The sequence below is a fragment of the Engraulis encrasicolus genome, chromosome 8, assembly GCF_034702125.1.
Source record: "Engraulis encrasicolus isolate BLACKSEA-1 chromosome 8, IST_EnEncr_1.0, whole genome shotgun sequence".
In the NCBI taxonomy this organism is placed as follows: domain Eukaryota; kingdom Metazoa; phylum Chordata; class Actinopteri; order Clupeiformes; family Engraulidae; genus Engraulis; species Engraulis encrasicolus.
The window spans coordinates 21,408,787-21,431,169 of record NC_085864.1 but is presented as its reverse complement, the minus strand read 5'-3'; the positions used below and the strand labels follow the sequence as shown (position 1 = coordinate 21,431,169).

General features: G+C 43.0%; 1 protein-coding gene across 4 annotated transcripts in view; it reads right to left on the bottom strand.

Annotated features, from left to right (window-relative positions):
- Positions 1-22,383, bottom strand: part of LOC134454258 (E3 ubiquitin-protein ligase rnf213-alpha-like) — a 102,661-nt gene that overhangs the window by 11,245 nt on the left and 69,033 nt on the right. For all 4 annotated transcript variants that reach the window (XM_063205153.1, XM_063205154.1, XM_063205156.1 and 1 more), the window contains 3 exons: positions 9,745-9,898; positions 4,222-4,387; positions 3,980-4,057 (listed from right to left, as the gene is read on the bottom strand). In XM_063205153.1, the coding sequence (XP_063061223.1) occupies positions 3,980-4,057; positions 4,222-4,387; positions 9,745-9,898 (398 nt within the window). The remainder of the gene's footprint in view (positions 1-3,979; positions 4,058-4,221; positions 4,388-9,744; positions 9,899-22,383) is intronic.

Here is a 22,383-nt window from a genome sequence, read left to right as displayed (position 1 = left end):
GTGCTCGAACTACAAGTAGACAGCTGGGCCATTTGACATACGGTGTGTTAGCCTACTCGTAGCCTACAGGGAGGTTCTTTCGTTGGCAGCCTCGTACCCCACAGGTGCTTTTCGCTGCGCTCAGAGAGAGCACAGGACATAACGCGTCTTTCGTAATTGCTTTGTAGTCGTTTGAATTTGGTAAACTCTGGCACGGGAGCTCACTGCTTTGTGCCTTGACGGTGAAGCTGGTTTTGAAAAATAAGCGCATAATTCACCTAAAGGGTGAACCCATAAGCACATGATTCATCCAAACGATTTTATTTATTTATTATTTGTCGATGTTCAGATTCTTTCCCACATGCACATGATGCTGAAATGGCGTGATACTAAAGGTTGATACTAATAAATGTCTGGTAATTTGTAATGTAGCCTACTTCATCTATGTGAAATTTGAAATCATATGGTTCTTTTCCAAATCCAAGAATGATAAGCTTATTATAGCCTAAACTGCAAAAAATAAAGCCATGTCTTGCCATTTTGCTGCCTGCCACATTATTTGGAGTGTCCATGATGACCAATAAACAAAAAGTACATCCTCAGGGGGGCGTTGACAGGTTAGGAGGAGGCCAGGGGGGTGTTTGGGGGAAAAAAATTGCATTGTTGGAACTGGCATAGAGGGACGCATCTGTTGTCCGCCTGTCGGCCTTGTTTTTCGTTGGCAGGCTCGTACCCCACATGTGCTTTTCGTTGCGCTCAGAGAGAGTACAGGAGAGAACGCGTCTTTCGTAATTGCTTTGCAGTCGTGTGCATTTGATAAACTCTGGCACGGAAGTTCACTGCTTTGTGCCTTGACGGTGAAGCTGGTATTGAAAAAAAGTCCATAATTCACCTAAAGGGTGAACCCATAAGCGCATGATTCACCCAAACGGTTTTATTTATTTATTATTTGTCGATGTTTAGATTCTTTCCCACATGCACATAATGCTGAAATGGCGTGTTACTAAAGGTTGTTAGGCCTAATAAATGTCTGGTAATTTGTAATGTAGCCTACTTCATCTAGGCTATGTGAAATTTCAAATCATAGCCTATGGTTCTTTTCCAAATCCAAGAATGATGATAAGCTTATTATACCCTAAACTGCAAAAAATAAAGCCATGTCTCGCCATTTTGCTGCCTTGCTGCCTGCCACAATATTTGGAGTGTCCATGATGACCAATAAACAAAAAGTACATCCTCGGGGGGCGTTGACAGGCTAGGAGGAGGCCAGGGGGGCGTTTGGGGGGAAAAATGGCATAGTTGGAACTGGCATAGAGGGACGCATCTGTTGTCCGCCTGTCGGCCTTGTTTCTATTTATTTTTGCCGGGTTCACACTGTATTCTGGTTAATATGATCTTCTACTCAGGTTATGAAGGGACACCCTACATGTTCACATGAATGCGTAAAAGCAAGTGTTTGGAGTAAAAAATATTGGAAGTGGTGGAAAAGGGAAACAGCCTTGAAGATGTCCTCTCAATGTCATTAAGCGGGCTTGCCACGCTTATAGTAATCTCTAAGTCCTGTTTATTAAGTGACCTTGCCACGCTTATAGTGATCTCCAAGTACAGTTTATTATTAAGCGGGCTTGCCATGCTTATAGTAATATCTAAGTACAGTTTATGCTTGCTTCTCTTGTGCAGGGCAGTAAAAACAGAAACCGCTTCTCCTCCTAGGCCTTTCGAGATAGAGACACCGTTCAAACACTAAGACGACCGACTCGGCTTGGAGATTTCAAAAAAATGCTTTGTGTGTCCATACCCCTTGTTGTTTTTTCGTTTTCGTCGATTTTGTGCAAGTTTGGGTCCCCATTGAAAAACAATGGTAGAACCTTCAGGAGAGACTGTTCCGTCCACTCTACAGATCAGAGTGTAGGAGGCTTTTTCGTTCATAAAACATCAACACTTTCACCCAGAGGTTAAGTTGACACGTTGTTAGCGAGCTCTATTAGATGACTCCAAACGGTGAAAATATCATGTCCCAACTTCCATTACTTTTTAAATGGCAGGTGTGTAAAACCCCCCAATGGCTGTGTCCTATTGATTCTTCAAGTGCCTTTCTGAAGAGGTCAGGTCATCTGCAACAAGAGGTTCATTTGTGACTGAACCGTTTAACCTATAAACTTCATCAAGGACTGTTAGAAAGATCACACGTATGACTCTAATCTGTGCAAAGGACATGTGTCAATTCTTTTTAGCTTTTTAACAACAGCGATCTAAAAACTAGAGACTGTTTTGATTCTGCCCTCTGCCTTAGAGCACAATACTAACTGCCATACAGTCAATCAGAACAGGTGCTGCCAATACAGGTTTCCATCTCAACTGTCACTTTCTCTCAACATTCTATTCTTAACGAGCAGTTGCACTACCATTCTAGAAGTCTATTGTTCAGCTCTTCAATGCAATGAGATATTGTCTTGCTTGAATGTTTATGACAGCCAGCTGCTTGGCTCAATGGTAAAGGTGATGGATCAGCAATATGGAGGCTGTGAGTTCAAATCCCACTTGGACCAATATTGATTTTCAAAATTATATCATATGCAGTGTTACTTAGCCAACTTAAAATAGCATGTATGTCATTTAGTGTCAATGGCAAAGATGTTGGATTAGAGATATGGAGGTTGTGAGTTCGAATCCCACTCGGACCCATGTTGATTTTCAAAATTACATCATATGCACTGTTCCTTAGCCAACTTGAAATAGCATGTGTGTCATTTAGTATCAATGGCAAAGGTGCTGGATTAGGGACATGGTGGTTGTGAGTTCGAATCCCACTCGGACCCATGTTGATTTTCAAAATTATATCATATGCAGTGTTCCTTAGCCAACTTAAAATAGCATGTATGTCATGTAGTATATCCCCAAAATGCGGAGCTACAACACTTTCAAAATGGCTGAATCCAAGATGGCTGAATTGTTAGGCCCATAACTTCTGGCTGGGTGGATGGATTTTTCCAACATTTCTTTTAGCTTTGTTTTCTCAATAGTAGTTTGTTTTTAATTTAGGTATAGAGATATCAAAAATGAAACTGCTCATCTCTGCCCCAAAAGGCAAGCCAGCTTCCAGCATTTTCTGTAAGAATGCAATCTAGTTTCATTAATATTGCTGTGTTCCCCATTGTTATGGAATGTGTTACGCGTTGGTCCTGTTTTTAAAAATGTTCTGGTTGCTTTGTTTCAAGCTGTTTTTGCAAGGTGGCTTGTGGAGAAACGAGAGGGTCGTTCTGGTTTTTCGTCTATCTCCATCTCTGATTGGCTCCCTTCCTCCTGCTTGGCAGAGAGATAGTCTAAAGTTAGAGTCGCCACTTCCCCGGGTGGTACTGCACTATAGGGGCGCCAAAGAAGGCGTGCAGGCTCCATTCAGGGTTGTGCTCTTTCGACAGCGACCCCTAGGCGAACTGCAGGCATGGAACCACCAGAGTGAGACGGCTGTGTGTATGAGGCTTTGTGCTCTGTGTGTATCTGAGAGTAGCAACCAGCTGATAGCTAAGCTAAGCTAGGTTTCGGGCCAGCAGGCATTGCTGGTTTTGAAAGCTAGCATAAAAAATGACTCTACATGTTTTTAGAAAAATGGGTCGGCATAAACCTTAGTGGGCAACGCCTTCTTTCAATGTGACGCAACACGGAAAGGCTTTCGTGACTCGCTCGTTTCTCTGCATTGTTTATGTCATTTGGGAAACACCGGGAAATACAGTCAGGTGAGGTGACGCACCGCTATGAGAGCCTTGCATGTGAGTTTAACTTGAGGTGACCGTCCGATTTTCAAAAGGAGTGCGTAAAACTGGGTTTTATCGGAAGTTGGCCTTTAATGTTGTGGGGCACTGCTTCATTCTCTGTATCATTTCCATCCATGTAGGCAATGAGGGTAGGATACAAATTCCACACGCAGAATGCGTATGAACTACCAAATTTCAAAAAGTGTGAAAGTGCGGCCATGGACCTTTAAAGGTAAAATTTGTACTACCTGGGAAGTTGTCATCTTGTTGGTCCTCACTTTCGTTGTCCTCCTTAAGTTCAAAATGGCCTTCCACTTCCTCATTCCCTGTCACGAGAGATTCAATGTAATGACTGAAACTTATTTTGCTAATTTGCTAACAAGTTAATGCAAAAAATCACTTAATGAACATTTTACACATTTTTTCTGAATGTTTTCACCGCAATAATATGCATTCACTCTGGAGAATAGTAGCCTACACATGCTGGTACCTGATTTAGTCTCCATGATGTGCTTTAAGAAAAAGTGGACAGCAATTTCTGCATCTTCATTACTCTTTCCTAAAGCACTGGCAAGCAATTCAACGTCTTTCTCCAGATGGCGACACAGGTACTCTGTTACATTTTCTGATTCAAATTGGACAATCTCTTCGATTTCCTAGACAGACAGAAAAATAGTTGCCAATGGACAATTACTGAATGCACATGGTAGTGTAATGCCCCCTGTACACCAGGCGCTACCTACACGACCCAGGTAGCTGGGGTATTTGAAGAAGTTTCGCCATGAATACGCTTCATTCACTCTGGACGGGCATTGACATGTTTGATTCAGCTAATCACATAACGGCTCTGTCTTGACAGCCTGGGATTTTCGTCGTTATGAACATTCCAATTGGTTTTCGCCAACCCGCGTCATAGCGATTCGTGTCACGATTAGCTTGAGTTTAATCATCAACATTCGCTCTGGTCGCTCAGTTCGCTTCGCTCCTGGCCAATTCACTCTGGTAGCTTTATCGCCTTCCATCCATAGAGAAATAATGACTTTCACCGCTCAGGTCGCAAAGTTCGTGCTTGGTGTACACCGGGCATAATCCACATCTGGTTTGTTACCAGACACACAGCACATACACCTACACAGCATGCATACACAACATAAATACAGTTCACAACACACACAGGCGTAGACACGATAGAATTATTGTTTATCTGAGCTGCTCCAGCTGTGCAGCTCAAGGTTGGCCAGTTGCTAGGCGACCACTCAGTTTAGCTGATTTTCTTGATTCCTGACCCGAGACCTCCACCCAGTTAATTTCTCCGTGAACCTTACCGATTTCATCCATCATCTTTCATACTTTCACCTTCTTTCACTTTCCCCACACCTTCTTTACTACCAACCATCAACTTTTCTCTCCTGAACATTTTCTCTTTTTGGATTGAAGACTTGAATTTGAAACACGAGTTCTATTAGCATTATTAGCATTTCAGTGATAAGATTTAGCCATTTAAAAAAAAAACAACAATCTGAGCTTTTAGACTGTAAGAAACTTATACGTTACTGACATCGTATTGTATTATATTATTTAAGATTACTGTAAGTAGCACCTCTGTATTATTTTGTGAATAAGAGGAGAAGAAGATAGAAATGGTTACGTCCCATTGGTCAGACAGCTCATTAATCCGACAGCCCATAAGTCTGATCAGACATGTTACAACTATGCCCAAACCTTAACAATTCCTAATCCTAACCGCATGTTCTGTCAGTGTACAGTCATTTTATTATTTATTTTAGCGTCATATTGTTTGTAAATATTCAATTTTGGTTTGGGCATAGTTCTTACAGTATATCACGAAAGTGAATACACCCCTCACAGTTTTGCAGATTTTTGAGTATATCTTTTCATAGGAAAGCATTACAGAAATGTAACTTTGACACAATGATTAGTGACCTTTTAACAACATATTTAACCGCTTAAATGTCTTGTTCACTCAGAAAAAAACAAAATACAACCATTAATGTTTGAACATGTACTCACAAAAGTGAGTACACCCCAGATAAAAATCCGGTAGAGATGGGGCTATGTTGGCTCGAATCGTCTCGAAATGAAACGAAATGAAAAGGGATGACAAGGGAGGTCATCAGTGTGCGTTTCAACCTTTCTTTGCATTGAACTTTTACATTTTGAGTCTGCATCTGGCTTAAATAGATTGGTGTGAGATTTGAATGCAATCCTATGGAGAATATCATGATCTGCTTTAGTAGTCACAGTGCATGTTGACATGTATGTTTCTTTTAGGTGTATTTCAGATTGCTAATGTTGACAGCATTCATGCATCCCCAAACCATGTCAGTCCCACTACCATGCTTGGCTTATGAGAGGATACACCTTTTTTGTAAAACTCACTTGTTTACCACCACACATGCTTGACACCATCTAAAGCAAATTTGTTTATCTTGGTCTCAAGAGAGATGAACAGACCAAGGATTTGGATCACTGGAACCATGTTGTGTGATCTGAAGAGACCAAGATAAACAAATTTGCTTTAGATGGTGTCAAGCATGTGTGGTGGTAAACAAGTGAGTTTTACAAAAAAGGTGTATCCTCTCATAAGCCAAGCATGGTAGTGGGACTGACATGGTTTGGGGATGCATGAATGCTGTCAACATTGGCAATCTGAAATACACCTAAAAGAAACATGCATGTCAACATGCACTGTGACTACTGAAGCAGATCATGATATTCTCCATAGGATTGCATTCAAATCTCACACCAATCTATTTAAGCCAGATGCAGACTCAAAATGTAAAAGTTCAATGCAAAGAAAGGTTGAAACGCACACTGATGACCTCCCTTGTCATCCCTTTTCATTTCGTTTCATTTCGAGACGATTCGAGCCAACATAGCCCCTTCTCTACCTGATTTTAATCTGGGGTGTACTCACTTTTGTGAGTACATGTTCAAACATTAATGGCTGTATTTAGTTTTTTTTTCTGAGTGAACAAGACATTTAAGCGGTTAAATATGTTGTTAAAAGGTCACTAATCATTGTGTCAAAGTTACATTTCTGTAATGCTTTCCTATGAAAAGATATACTCAAAAATATGCAAAATTGTGAGGGGTGTATTCACTTTCGTGATATACTGTACATTCAGTAAACTTAAAACAATTCCTAACCCTAAACGTCAGTAAAAGCATGCTTTTGTCAGAAAAGATGTGCCCAGGTGTAGCCTAGCCCACCCCAGTAGCTGCGTGATGCTCCCATATGGCTTATTGTCTGACGTACGGGCTGTCGAACTAATGGGCTGTCGGACCAATGGGCGGACCCCTTGATAGGAATACAGTATGTTGGTAAGATTTTATATTAAGTCTGCTGTATTGACGGTGATGTTCAAATCAGGAGCTGTCACTTCCTGTCACAATCTCAGACTGTCCTATCAAATAAAGGCATAAAAAGCCCCTACATTTTTTTTTTCGATTAAAAGTTTAATGACTGGTTATTCATTTTACATAACTTAAGTATGTAGATTGATTTGCTATATAGTACGTGTAAGATTCCTGAACCCGATGACGAGCCTACCCACCTGACCTGCCAACGATGGAAGACTGGACTCCCTGCCTTTCCCCAGATAAGCGTACACTGACATGACACTTGACACTCCCTCGGACTATTTCCCTTCTATATATATTTTTCATCCTTTTCCTCCCACGGACAATTCAAGTTTCCCTTTTTGTATTTGTATGGACATTGGCCATTTTTATTGTTTTTCAGAGCTCTGCTTTTCTTTTATTTATTTTTAGTGTTTATGATTACATTATTACTATTTTTGGGTAACTATTACTAGATTTGACATACTGCACATAGCTACATACTTGAACTCTACCTCTGATTATTATTTAACACATTCAATACCAGACGTTTTTTGGAATTCAACCGTAGACTCCCAGCCAATTTCATCATTTTATGTCATTTTTTGATTTTTTTGGGTGCTCTCTGACTCTCCGAGTTTAAATTGCGGGTCTAAATGCATTTTCACGCCCAAAGAACAACTCCAGTAGCTTCCAAGTAAACTATTTTGGTGCAAAAATCACCTGGTCAGGCAGTTCAGAGCATCTGAAATGCTAGCTGGCTAATGTCACTTGACTGGCAGTTTTCGTTCTGTAGATAAAAGTAGACGTGCCAAAGTACTCACCCAAAAGTAGGTTACTTCCTGCTGTGTTGCATGCTGTTTTTCATTACAACCTTCCATTTTACACCTATCCTGATGGCAGCAAAACTCCTAATCCTTCCATATGTTTAGGAATAGGCTAGCTAGCAAGGCAAGTATGTTTTGATTCTCCAGCCCAGGAAGTAACTCGAGACATGACGTGACGTGATCAGGAAGTGGTTTGACTGGCCATAATAAAACTCAAATACTGTGTGTAATAAAATGCACAGATGATGAAATATCCAGATCCTGACTTTGTAGGGGTTTTGACTTTGTAGGAGTTTTGACTTTGTAGGTGTTTTCATGATCTATGTCAGTTCTGTTCATCACATTATTATGAGAATCACACAGAATGTGCATTAGAATGTGTAGATTCATAATCCTATAAATATCCAATAATACGGTTTGGGAGCCAACGCATGGGAGGCAAAACATATTTTACGTGACTTGGTAGTGAATGTGTTCATAAATAAATTTGTTTTAACTTGTATATCTCCACTGTTTCATGTCAGATCATTGTTTCTCCATAGCGAACCTCTAGGCCCAAGGATATTTCCTTCCCCTTTCCTCTCCTTCTAAACTCCCTCATAAGAGTGAATAATATAATTCTTGTGACCCACTATACTGCCATACAAAACAAGAACACAGTAACTCAATAACAGTGACCGAGAAAAAAGGCTTTAAAGTGATACTGTCCGATTTTTGGAAATAGGCTTATTTTACACCCTCCCTTGAGTTAGATAATAGGCTTTTACCTTTCTCCTGTACTTTCAACCGTCTTCTAGTTATGACAGTGCAAATTTTACCTCCAAGCTAACAGTTAACATTGAGTCCTATGAGACCAGTTAGCCGCGAGCTGGTCTCATAGGACTCAATGTTAACTGCTAGCATGGAGGTAAAATTTACACGGCCATACTCCAAGAACGGTTGAAAGTACAGGACAACGGTAATACCCTATTATTTAACTCAAGGGGAGGTGTAAAATAAGCTTATTTCCAAAAATGGGACAGTATCACTTTAAAGTTTCCTTTCTGCCAGGACAACTGTATTGTCTGTAAAGTGGTGGTGACACTTCCATGTACCGGTAATACTTGTATTAGGGGTGGTACGGTTCACGAAATTCACGGTTCGGTTCATATCACGGTGTCAAGGTCACTGTTTTTGGTTCTCTACGGTTCTTTTTTTTTGTTCATGATAAATGATGCACTGGGAATATTAAACAATATTAATATAACTACAGTTATAAAGTGATGTATAGGCTTATAATAGGCTTATTGTATAGGCTCATAATGTGAAAATGGTGTGATTTTAATTGTGTCATCCTCTGATTGGTCTAATACGCTAATGTTTTAATCAGAGAGACAGGATAAGATACTCCTAGAATGTCTGTTTTACATATTTTTCTGGGCAGTACATGAATTGTGGTTTGCGACGGATTGCACGGTTCGGTTCGGTATGTGTGTGAATTGTACGGTTTCGGTTTTCGGTGCGGTTTGTGCCATCCCTAACTTGTATAGAATAGAAATGTATGCAAACACAAAAAAACAACATTCATAGCTCTTTTTTTTACCACAAAAATAGAGTTGCTGCGTTCTTGGCTGGTATTACTGTCTACTCCCAAACCACTGCTTCAATGGTAAAGTGCAGTAACTACACAGACTTTTACTGCGTTTTTGGCTTGAAAGATGTAACCTTTAAAAACCAAAACACCGCAGATACAGCGTTCTTGTTTGGTACGGCAGTATAGCCATCCGGAGTAGCGGGTAGCAATCCAAATGTACAGAAATGTACCGTATAATCATTACAAATACCTCAAAATGGTCCAATGTGCCCCAAATCAGTGATGAGTGAATCAGAGCTCGGACAAGATGAAAGTTTGCCCCAAAAAGATTGCGCTCTCCTTCCTGATCTTGCTGAGTGTCAGGATCACCAAGGTTATGGCCTCTTCCACGCTCCTGTTCATTGCTTAGGAGGCACACAAAATCACAATGGTTAAGAATGTAATCTATTTACCTCTGCACACAGCTGCGAAAAAATTGAAAGGCATTGCGACATGTGAAATGTTCTGATTTTACTATGGTATGTGATTGAGTAAAACAAGCATTATTTCATTTTATAAACTGCCGACTACATTTCCTCTGAAAAATATTGAAAGAAAATATTGTCATTCAGAGCATTTATTTGCAGAAAATCACAAACAATCAAAAGAACACATAAGCAGCAATGTTTCCAGACCTCAAAATGTCAAAAAAAAAACAAGATGATATTGACCCCTAAAACATCTGGAAGAGTTCAGAAATCAATATTTGGTGGAATACTGTAAGCCTGATTTTTAGTCACAGCTTCAGCACACAACTCTGCCTCCCCGGCCAGGAGGCAAGACAGCAGGTGTGAGCTGCTGCAACTGAACTTTGTGAGACCAGCTGGCGTGTTGGACATCACGCTCCAGATCCCTGATCTCATACGAAGAACTCCAGAAAACGTCTATGAAAAATCAAGGGGGAACAGGAGAAGAAAAAGGGGGAAGCGCTGTGGAGTTCGGCTGCGTCTGAGGAAGGTGCAGTCCAATCGGCTCCCTCTACCCTCAATCATCATGGGGAACGTCCAATCCATAAGGAACAAATTGGATGAACTACAGGGAAATGCTCGCTTCCTAAAGGATTATAAAGATTGCTGCGTTTTGGCGTTCACTGAGAACTGGTTAACCGAGCGTGATCAGGATGCAGACTTGATGATCACCGGCTTTGGAGCACCGCATCGCTTAGATAGGAACAGTGCGGTGACAAACAAAACTCAAGGTGGAGGGGTGTGTCTCTACATCAACCAAAGGTTCTGTTCAGCTGTAACAGTGAGAGAGAGGATTTGTTTACCCGACGTGGAACTTTTATCAGTGTCATTGTGCCCGTTTTATCTGCCTCGTGAATTTCCCCAGATTTGTATTACTGTCTTGTATATTCACCCTGCAGCACACGCCCCCTCCGCTTGCAAAACAGTGTATGACGTTGTTCAAAGGCTGCAATCAATATCCCCCGAATCCCCGTCCTTCATATTAGGCGATTTTAACCATGTCTCTCTTAAGAAGACTATTCCGATCTTTCATCAATATGTAACCTGTCCCACCAGACGGGAAAAGACTCTTGACCAATGTTACGGGTCAGTGAAGGAGGCATACAAGTCAGTCCCACTAGCCTCTCTGGGCCGCGGAGACCACAAGCTTGTGTATCTCATGCCCACGTATAGAACTGTCCTTAAGAGGGAAAAGGTCCACACAAAGGAAATTAAAGACTGGAATGAAGAGTCGGTGCAGTGCCTAAAAGCGTGCTATGACTGTACTGATTGGGATATGTTCACTGAAGCTTGTGAAGACCTGGATGAACTAGTGGATGTAACATGCTCTTATGTATCTTTTGCAGAGACATGATTATTCCCTGCAAAAAAGTGAAAATATATTCAAATAATATGCCATGGGTGACAAAATCAGCGAAAGCCTGTATACAGGTTAAAAAACATGCTTTCAAATATGGGACTGCTCTGGAACTGCACACAGCCACCAAGGACTTGAAAGTTGAAATCTTGAGAGCTAAAAGCAATTACAAAACAATGTTGGAAAATAAATTGGTTACTAACAATTTGGGTTCAGCCTGGTCAAGTATGAAATTCATTGCAGGTATTAGGAACTCAAAGAATGTAAACACTGTTATTTTAGAAGATTTTGACTCTGACGCTGATCTTGCTAATGGCCTTAATAATTATGAAATATGCAGATGACTCAGTTATTGTCAGTCTGTTAAAGGACAAGGACACGGGTCATGGTCCAATTGTTCAGGAGTTTGTAGATTGGTGCGAGCAGTCCTTTCTACAACTGAATATTTATAAAACAAAAAACATGTATGTGGACTTTAGGAGACACACCACTGATAAAGAACCAATAGACCCCTTGCACCTCCCTTGACAACCGTCGTCAGGACGAACTGAGAGGACAATCGCGCTCCGAACGCAGTGCGCAGCCCGTTGGAATAGCCAGATTAGGCCTACTGCAGATCAGTGGTCGGCAATTTCGTTTGTATACGGACCAATTCCCGCCCTCAGAATTAAAATAATCAGATTCTAGAAAAAAAAACAGTATCTGAACTTGACAGTACCGATATTCCTCTGTAGACTTCCGTTGTGCTTCAAACTTTCTGGCCAAAGGACCACTGAACTGAATGGACGCGCTCAAGCTGTAGGCACTGCAAATTCATGTCGCTTGCTTTGTTAGACCCGTGTAGCCTATACATTTCAATGCCGTCTTATTTTTTGGTGAAATGTCAAGATAATGTTACAAATATAGACCGGTATTCTTCTGTAAGCTTCCGTTATAACGGTGCGTTTCAAACTTTCTCACCAAATGAAATGACGCGCTCGAGCTACAGGCACTGTACATTCATGTCGCTTGCTTTGTTAGGTGAGGCGTGAAATGTAGCCTACACGCGTCTGTCTTTTTTGTGAAATGTCACGAGAATGTCTCAAATAGGCTACGGTAGGCTAGGCCTACTATAAATGTGGATAATGTTTAAAGTCTAATCCACTCACGGACCACTAGCCTATTTTGCAGTGGTGGTGCCATCTGGGGAATGAGATAATGCGGATGCTGGCAGGGGGGAAAAAGATATAGCATACGCGTAAAATAAACAATGTGCAACGTTTAGGCCTATGCCTTACGATTATTTAGACAGGGTGTAGTCAGAGTAGAATAGTCAGCGTGGAGCTAGGAGCCAATGGTAGGCTAAAAGAATAGACAGCGTTAGTATTGCCCAAAGCGACCGTATTATAATGCATGATGATTTGCTGTTGGAAAACGCACGGGAGTCATAGGCATATAGCCTATTTGCGTGAGCATCAGCACACAATACATTCAATTTTATGCAAACAAAAATCCTTACCAGGACACTTTATTTTACTAAAAACAACACGCAATGCATGTCAGCGCAGGTCACGGGGAGTTGTTCTCCGACTGTTCAGCCTATCCGTCAAACATGGGAACACTGACGGGCTAGACCCGAAACCTTTGCATCCCACTTTCTGTTTTGGCTTCTCTTTATTTTCAGCTTTTAATACAGTTTCACTAAACAGCATCAAGCTCCTGTACGACTCCTTTATCTTCACATTGCATTTTTGGTTTGGAATTATGCACCGAGCGAAAACTATAAAGTAAGACAAAGGCGCGGACGTCATCTACATTTACCCATCAAACAAATCATCATTGTCCACTCAAGGAGTGTCCATGAACATCTGATGAATAAAACGTGAATGGTGAAATGATCAATTGGGCTGCTAACCAAAGAAGCAATGATAATATCGTAATGGCAAAATATAGGCTATGCATGCGCAATAGCAATTATAACGGCCAGCGGGGATGTTCAATAAGACAGGGGAAAGGGGGTGCCCCCTGTTCCAACAGCAACAAGGTGGTCATCAATGCGGGTCTAATTCATTAAATTCCACCCACTAAATGTAAGATTAATCAAAGTTGTGCAGCGAGTGAGATGGTTTGATCACAAAGCCATCAAATTTAGCAGGGGGCGCACACAGCCTTTATGTCTTCAGTGGCAATGGGACCGAGACGTTGTCAGCGCCTGCTGTTTTTTGTAGGCAACTTTTCGCTGCGCCATTCCAACTTGGCAAATGTCTCACAGAAAGCATGTAGGCCTAGGCTAAAACACGGTGGTGTGTTGGAAGAAACGCAAAAGATCGAAAACAGGACCTCCATGGTTTTAACCGAGATTACCGAGATCCTTTTGTACCAAGGGGGGTATTCACACCAAAAGCCCATCTAAAATCTGACACTTGTAGCACAACAGACTGGCCATTGACTCCACACTGTAGACTACTCTTAATCTGACCTTGTATAGATTCAAATATTAAGGCGTAAACGTTGCGCATTGTTTATTTTACGCGTGGATAGGCTATATTTTCCCCAGCATGATCTCATTTTTCAGTTGGCGCCACCACTGCAAAAGCTTCAGTCTGCAGGGGCTATTTCTAATAGCCATCCTTATTTTTATGACTAGGATATTCATATTTGTAACATTATCTTGACATTTCACCAAAATATAAGACAACATTGAAATTTATACACGGGTCTAACAAAGCAAGTGACATGGATTTGCAGTGCCTACAGCTCGAGCGCGTCAATTCAGTTCAGTGGTCCTTTGGCCAGAAAGTTTGAAGCACAACGGAAGTCTACAGAGGAATATCGGTAGGCCTACTGTCAAGTTCAGATACTGTTTTTTTTCTAGAATCTGATTATTTTAATTCTGAGGGCGGGAATTGGTTCGTATACAAACAAAATTGCCGACCACTGATCTGCAGTAATCTGGCTATTCCAACGGGCTGCGCACTGCGTTCGGAGCACGATTGTCCTCTGAGTTCGTCCTGACGACGGTTGTCAAGGGAGGTGCAAGGGGTCTATTACCATAAAAGGTCAGGTAGTGGAATGTGTTGACAATTATAAATATCTCGGGACCACAATCGACAGTAAACTCACCTTTGTGGCACACTGTGAATCTGGGTATAAAAAGGCGAACCAGCGCCTACATTGCATAAGGAAGCATCCTTTCACATAGATAAAAAGCTGCTAACCATGTTTTACAGATGTTTTATTGAGTCAATTCTGTCTTTTAGCCTTGTCACAGCATTCCAAGTTTATGTGGTTTATTGCCCGTCAGACGTTTCGGGATCAACCTTCTTCAGTGTCGGGCGTCCTGCTTTTTCTTTAATTCCTCAGTATTGCGCAATATTTCCTGGCTGTCATCACGAATAACAGTAGGGCGCGTGTGACAACAAGCAGGGTAGAGAAAGACAGCGCATTTGTTATTGTTTAAGTATTCTCTTCTTTCGTGCAGAGGGCTGGGCTGATGGGGATCTCTGGACTACGTGGAAACTTACTATTTTGTGACGCTTGTCTGTTTGGCTACAAAAGGTCTCCGGTTTTGTGGCGATGGACTTGCACTGGAGTTGGTAGCCGATATCTGAGAGCATATCCGAGGTTTTAGACCATGCAACCTAGTGACCCCTTCTCTAGTGACCCCTTGCATCGTGCACATCTCAAAACAGTTTGGGATTTTTTGTGGAGCAAGCTTGTGTCCCTTTTACTTACATGTTTCACTTGCTGCAAACAGGGGCGGAGTGGGAAGACTTTTCCCACCGGGAGAATTTTCCCCTTAGCGGCCCTTTTTACCCACCACAAAAAAACAAAAACCACGAAATCTGCAGTCGTAGGCCTAATACATGTGGACATTAGTGTTGTCAAAATATCAACCTGAAGTGGAGAATTGTAGCCTACACTTCATGAAATACACAGCCATCATCACAGTCCAAAGCATTCACCATAGAACATTGCAGGTTAGGCTACATCACGCTACTGTTCCATGAAAATGTGCACTCCACTGTCATTTTGACAGTTTGTAGTCCTAATGAAATATCGTTTAAGGAAGACAGGATGAACACGGGCACAAAGTTTTGAGTGTGGGGATTTTTAGAAGAGTAGGCTATAGCTTACAAAAAGTCTGTCTACATTGTGCAATGAACCCACCATGCAGCAACTAAGCCAAACCTAGGCTACTTCAAAGCACAACCATAAGTCAACAAAATTAATAACCAAACGGTGTAGGCCTACCTTAAAATGCTGTCTTCATCGCAGCAAATGTCTTTGTTTCTTGCAATTACATTTTAATCCACAGTTTAGGCTACACACTGCTCACATCAGAATCTTGTGTGGTAATTATTTTGTTCCATTTCTTCAGACATTACATAGGCTACATCCTAAATGTGCCACATATAAATATATGATATAACATTATTTCGACTGTAAGGAGATATACCGCTAGTTCTAACAAACCAATGCCATCAAAACATGTACAACGTGTTTTCCTGCTTATCTGCAGTTCACTTCCTTACCACTTGGTAGAGTCTGTTTGTAACCCAAGTCAATAACCACAGAACAAGTGAATCTGGAGTGGCAGACTGTAAACTGTAACAGTCATGTGGAAATCGGAAAATAAATCACAACTTACTAATTTTTCCATCCATTGGTAACCAATCTAAATATCACAGGTTCTTGAAATACTGAAAACGAAACTATGTTACTAAGATCTAGTAAACTTCCGCGATCTACGGTGAATGAACATTATCAGTAGAGAAGGGGTGTGGCCAATTTACTGTATGACACCGTCACTGAGGTATTGCGGTCGGGTAGACGGTATATGTACTGGTGAGTCAAGCTCTTTTCAATGGCAAGAAGTGAAACTTAATTAGTTAGCCTTCGCTATGATACACTTAACAGATCGGGGCCAGTTGAGAAAATAATGCGGCCAATATAATACATTTTGCGGACGCGGCCCATCGGGACAAGTCCCTGATTTCCCAATGGCCACTCCGCGCCTGGCTGCAAACCTCATCATGGCCTATTAAATAGAGCTAGGCAGGAACTGAAATCCATGCCTATCAACACCTCTTATTATGCTGACGTCACCTGCGCTATTCTGTATTGTGCTTCCCTATATAATGAATGAAAGAAAACTAGCTGTGCCCAGACCAAAACAATCCCTAACCCTAACCTGTCAGTAAGAAATGTTTTTTTGAGAAAAAATATTTGAAATTAGAAAAATCCTGAGAAAACACAAGACTGTGGAAACATAGAGCTGTGGGAGTATAGAGAGAGCACTTCTGTGTGTCCATCACGGAAAATAATTCAGTGTCCAGGAGCACGGAATTTTGGCAAAAACCGTGCTCCTGGACACGGACCTAACCAAAACTTAAACAGTCCCATGAAAGCTATTACTAAGTCAGCATTTTATCACATAAAAACTTCTCTAAATTTAGGGGCCTTATGTCTAGACATGATCTGGAGAAGCTAATACATGCCTTCATTTCTAGTGAAGTTGATTTCTGTAACAGTCTTTTTACTGGCCTCCCCAAAAAGACAATTAAACAGCTTCAACTTGTACAAAATGCAGCAGCAAAGGTTCTTACAAAAACAAGGAAGTTCGACCACATTACTCCAATTTTAAGATCGCTGCATTGGCTTCCAGTAAGCTACAGAATTGATTTTAAGGCAATTCTACTTGTGTTTAAATCATTAAATGCAATGGGACCCACATATCTATTGGATATGTTTCAGCTGTATGCACCAACCAGTTCACTAAGGTCAACGGAGAAGAATTTGCTGGTGATTCCAAAAGTCAAAACAAAGTGTGGAGAGGCAGCCTTTAGCTTCTATGCTTCAAAGCTTTGGAACCAGCTTCCAGATGACGTAAAAAAAAAAATGCATCCACTATTGATAGCTTTTAATGTAGACTCAAGACAAAGCTGTTCTCAGATGCTTTCCCCTAGCTTAAGTTACATATCATTCTTATTTATTAATTATTATTATTTCTTATTTTTTTACATTATGTTTTATCTTAATGTTTTAAATGTTTTTTTTTACTCTAATTCATGTCCTTCTTTCTTCCCTGTTTCCTTTCAATTACATTTGTTAACTTTGTGAAGCACATTGAGTTGCACCTGTGTATGAAATGCGCTATATAAATAAACTTGCCTTGCCTTGCATTGCCTTTAGTATTAGGAAGAGGCATTGAGAGTGAGTCAATGGGATTAGCTGATTACTTATTGGGAAAATTGGGATATAAGGTGTTAACAAAGCTGCGTACCTGTAGATATCTAAAAAAAAAATGTGATGTGGGTAAAGCATATTTTCCACTCAGCTGTTGAAATGATGCAAATACCCCATCCATATACAGGTCTTTTAAGGACGTGATACCCAACCTAGACCAGACCGTCCATGCTCCGTCAATCAGTGAAGGCGGAAAAGCAACATTTGCAGTGAGAGGAGAAAGGATAGAAATATCACCCAGCTTGAAATGTTTCCTGAACTGGTTCCAAATTCTCATTGATGTTTTGACACATACATTTTTAGTGTATGAAGACAGAGAAAATATAAGAGGAGAGTACAATAATGTCCTCAAAGAAGAGGATTGGGCTTCCATCTGTAGCCAAGTAGGGTGTGGAGTAAGAGTGTCAAAATGCAGCCAGTAGTGTAGGGCTCTAATATTGGCAGCCCAGTAATAGTACTGTAATTAGGCAATGCCATGCCTCTTGAGACTCTTGGGCCTTTGGAGGAGCATTTTACGAATCCTGGGTGCCTTCCTGTTCCAGAGAAACTCTGTAATTAGTGTGTCAATCTTACAAAAAATGTTTGTGGAATGAATATGGGGATGGTATGGAAAAGATATGAGAATTTTAGTAGTGTGTTCATTTTAATAGAATTAATTTTGACTGGGAGTGATAGGGGTAAAATAGACCACCTCTCAAAGTCTTTCTGCACATTGGATAGCAAACTTGCAAAGTTGAACTTAAACAGATCCTGTCTGTCAAATTTGTCTGTGACCTGTACATCCAGATAAGTAAATCGTGATTTGCCCATTTAAATGGAAAGGAGTGGGTAGGATAAGCTTGAGCTGCTGCATTTATCGGGAAGTTTACTTTATACCCTGATAAAGAACCAAATGTTGTAAGGCACTGAAGTGCTGCTGGTATGGATGTGGAGATGTTTGACACATACAGGAGGTGATCATCTGCATAAAGGGACACCTTATGTTCTATGCCTGATCTAGATATGCCCACAATCTCTGTGTTGGACCTAAGGAGGATAACCAGAGGCTCAATTGCTATGGCGAACAAGAGGGGGCTCAAAGGGCATCCTTGTCATGTGGAGCGATGTAGGCTGAAGTATTCAGATGTAGTGGAGCGCTGCTCCTTTAAGGGAAAGTCTGACGCTGCGGCACACGTCACCACGCCGCTCGTAGAGGCTTATGGGAAGTCTCTTCATAAATACTGCCAGTGGCTAGTATTCGGTAAGCCCGCAAAGTCCCCCTTTGCGCGTTTCATCGCCACCGGCGAATGCTGTGGTTGCTTCTCCCCTCGTCGTCGAGAGGAGTGCGGTGTCCAGTTCAGATCTAGGAGATGTGGACCATTTCTTGTCCTCGTGAGTATGTGGACCATTTCTTGTCGCTGTTTATGTGCTAGCCAGCGGCTAGTGGCTAACTTCGCGTCTGCTGTTCTATAGGTTGTGATTCCAACTTGGCGTCTCTTACTTGGCTAGAGTGATCTCTTGCTTCTCCACTGGCAAGGACTTCGGTGGACAATGCAACGGTTACCTTGCGCTTTTCCCGTCTCCTGCACGCCGCGTGTGGTCGCTACCGGCGCCTCGGCCGTGTACCCCTGTATTGGCACTCCGACTGTGAGAATTGCGCACCGGTGCGCCCTCATCTTCGGGTTGTATCTGTGTGGCCGTGGTCAGACACACCACGCGTTTAGGTGCACGAGCGGCGACTTTTAGCCCCGGTTGTGTGGTGCCTCTGGACGCCGGGAACCCGTATCTCGGCTGCTGCTCCGGCCTCGGGAAATTGGACATTCGTGTGTGTGTGTGCGTTGGCGCGCTTTGGTTCAGTGTGTGTGTGTGTGTGTGTGTGTGTGTGTGTGGGCGCTCGGCTCGGTGTGAGCTGGTGTGTGAGCCATTCCACAGTGTGTGTGTAGGTAGTGACTAGTGAGTGTGGGGATACCTAGGGGACTGCACTGAGCTGAGCCTCTGGGATTGGTTTACCTCATGTTTTGATTTTCGTTTTCTTTCGTTTGCTGTGCCTAATTTCCCTTTTTTTATTATTTCATTCAATTATCTAATTTCTAATTTAACTGCATGTGCTTATTGGATTTTGATTTATTTTGCATGGTTTGTTGTGATTTCTTCTTGTTTCTGTTTGCCGTGAATTATTTCTGTTTGTTGTGAACTATTTCTTTATTTTTTTCTTTTGTTAATCCTGAGGTGTGCCATCCGCCCTATTGTGTCAGCCGTGCAAGCCCCTAGTGGCAAAGTCTGACAACCTGAGTGTAGGTTCTAAGGCCTTAGGCCTACCAGGTGTGTTGTTTATTGTGAATTAAGGAACATACTTTGGGGCAGGTGTTTACAGATCCGCGGGTGTGGTGGCAGCACACCCACCCCTGCACTTTACTGTTAACGTGAACATACTTTGGGGCAAGTGTTTATCTATCTGCGGGTGATTGCGACAGCACACCCACCCCACTGCACTTTGTGAATTGTGAGTACCTTTTTATATTTTATTACAAAGAGTGAGAAAAATATATTTTTATAACGCAAAGAATAATAAAGATTTGAATTATTAATTGTCACCACTGTCTCTGCCTCCATTGTGCACGAACCTGTGTTTGCCTGGTAATCTATTGTGCGGGTACATTGTGTGTTGGTCCGGGGTATCTGTAACTACCCCTAATTCATTTCCTCCGGGGGCTCCACCCCCGGGGGTGGCGTAGTCGAACTACTTCCTGTAACGGTCTCGCCCACTACATTTTGGCTTATAGTCGGGCAGGATTGGCATAGGAGCAGAGACACTGGTTTCATTTTTTTAGGTTTTTGTTTTGTCACTCTTTGTAATAGAAATTTGTCATATGGTCAATGGTTGAATGAGTGTATGTATGTGGTTGGTTGAAAGTGAGAGCACCACCGAATAAGCGCTGTGAGATTGTGTTTTTCCTGTAGAAGCGGAGCAGCAGCCGAGGTTGGGAGACCGCCCCTCTCTCGGGATTTGGACCAGCCATCCCTGTGAGTTTTTGCATTTTCCAAATTTGTCTTGATCGGTTTCCGCAGCATGTCGCGGGACGCACAGGAGATTAGGGATGAGTTGGCTGAGGTAAGAGCCGAGAATGAGCGCTTAAAGGCCTCCCTCGCCCAGCGGGCCACAAGTACGAGCACACTAAATGGTAGCGCCCCGGCAGGGTCCGCTACAGAACGTTTGGTCTTTGTCCCAAGGGAAAAGAAGTGCCCATTGTTTAGGGGAAATGGGGGCATAAGTATCGAGGCGTGGAAGGAGGAGGCGGAGGCATGTATGCGGGCGCGCCATGGTTCTGCTGCCGAGAGAGCCTATTTTCTTTACGATCACTTGGATGGCGAGGCACGGGATGAGATCCGCTATAGGCCGAGAGAAGAAAAAGAAAACCCAGAGAAAATTTTTGAAATTTTACAGGAGCTTTACGGTTGCCCACAGTCATACGTGGCCTTGCAGGAGGCGTTCTTTTCGAGAAAACAGCAAGAGGGAGAGACACTGCTAGAGTTTTCAATCGCATTAATGACCCTTATTGATAAGGTTAGACGAAGTGCGCCTGAGGGAATTCTTAACGCTGACGTTCTTCTGCGTGATCAGTTTGTGGAGCATGTTAACGAGGGCGCCTTGCGTCGTCACTTGAAGAGTTTCATTCGGACCACGCCGTTAGCCACTTTGATCGCGGTGCGTAAGGAAGCCATGCGTTGGGAACGGGAGGGCGCCGCCGAACCGCAGCGGCCGCGTAGCTTTTCCTTGTCTTCACTCGATCGCTCCCTTGGGGTCCCTGGTACCTCTTGCGCCGTAAGCATGGATCCCCGTGGTGGGGCGCCGACCAGATCTGATATGGAGAAGTTGCAGGCCGACATGGCGAAGCTCATGGAAATGGTGCAAAATCAACAGGCTCAGTTGCAGCATCTTTCTCGGGGTGCGGCCACACAGGGGGAGCCACGGAGGCGAGGTCGGTCTCCTCGGGAGGGACCCCTTGTCTGCTGGCGCTGTCGTGCGACAGGCCATATTGCTGCGGATTGTGACGGAGAACGAGTGGCGGGGCCCCCACAAGCACCCTCCCGTAGAGGCTCCGGGTTTTCGGAAGAACGGGCCCCTCCAACCGAACCAGCCCTCGGGAAACTGACGCCCACCGGACTGAGGAGTCACAGTCCGAGGGGGGCCTCTCTTGGCTCACGTAATGCCCTTGACCGTCCCAATGCCACTAAGGCGTTACTTTCTAACTGTCCACATCTGCTCGTCCGGATGGGCGGGGTTCAGGTCCCCTGTCTCATTGACACTGGGTCTATGGTGTCCACCGTCACTGAAAGTTTCTTCGCTGCCAACTTCGAATCTTTGGGGCAGGAGCGTTTACGCTCATGTCACTGGCTGCAGCTCCGAGCGGCCAACGGCCTAGAGATTCCTTACTTGGGCTACTTGGAGCTGAATATTGAGCTTTGCGGGAAGAGTATGCCTGATTGCGGTGTTCTGGTCGTTCGCGACCCCCCAGGGGGCACGGCTTCCGTGGTCCCTGGAGTTCTTGGTATGAATGTTATCGGCAAGTGTTATAAGGAACTTTTTGGGCGGCACGGTCCCACGCTTTTCGATCTCCCATCAGTGTCAACTGCCCCTCGACCGGTGCTGAAAGCGCTGCAACACTGTCATCAGGCTGAAATCCGGCCCACCCCCGAGACCAGCGGCGTGGTGAATGTCCGGGGCCGTGCGCCATGGCGGGTTCCGGGGGGGACCATGAAGTTGATTCCTGCCACCTGCCCTGAGCAACATTCAGGGCTTGGAACCCTCTTTGAGCCG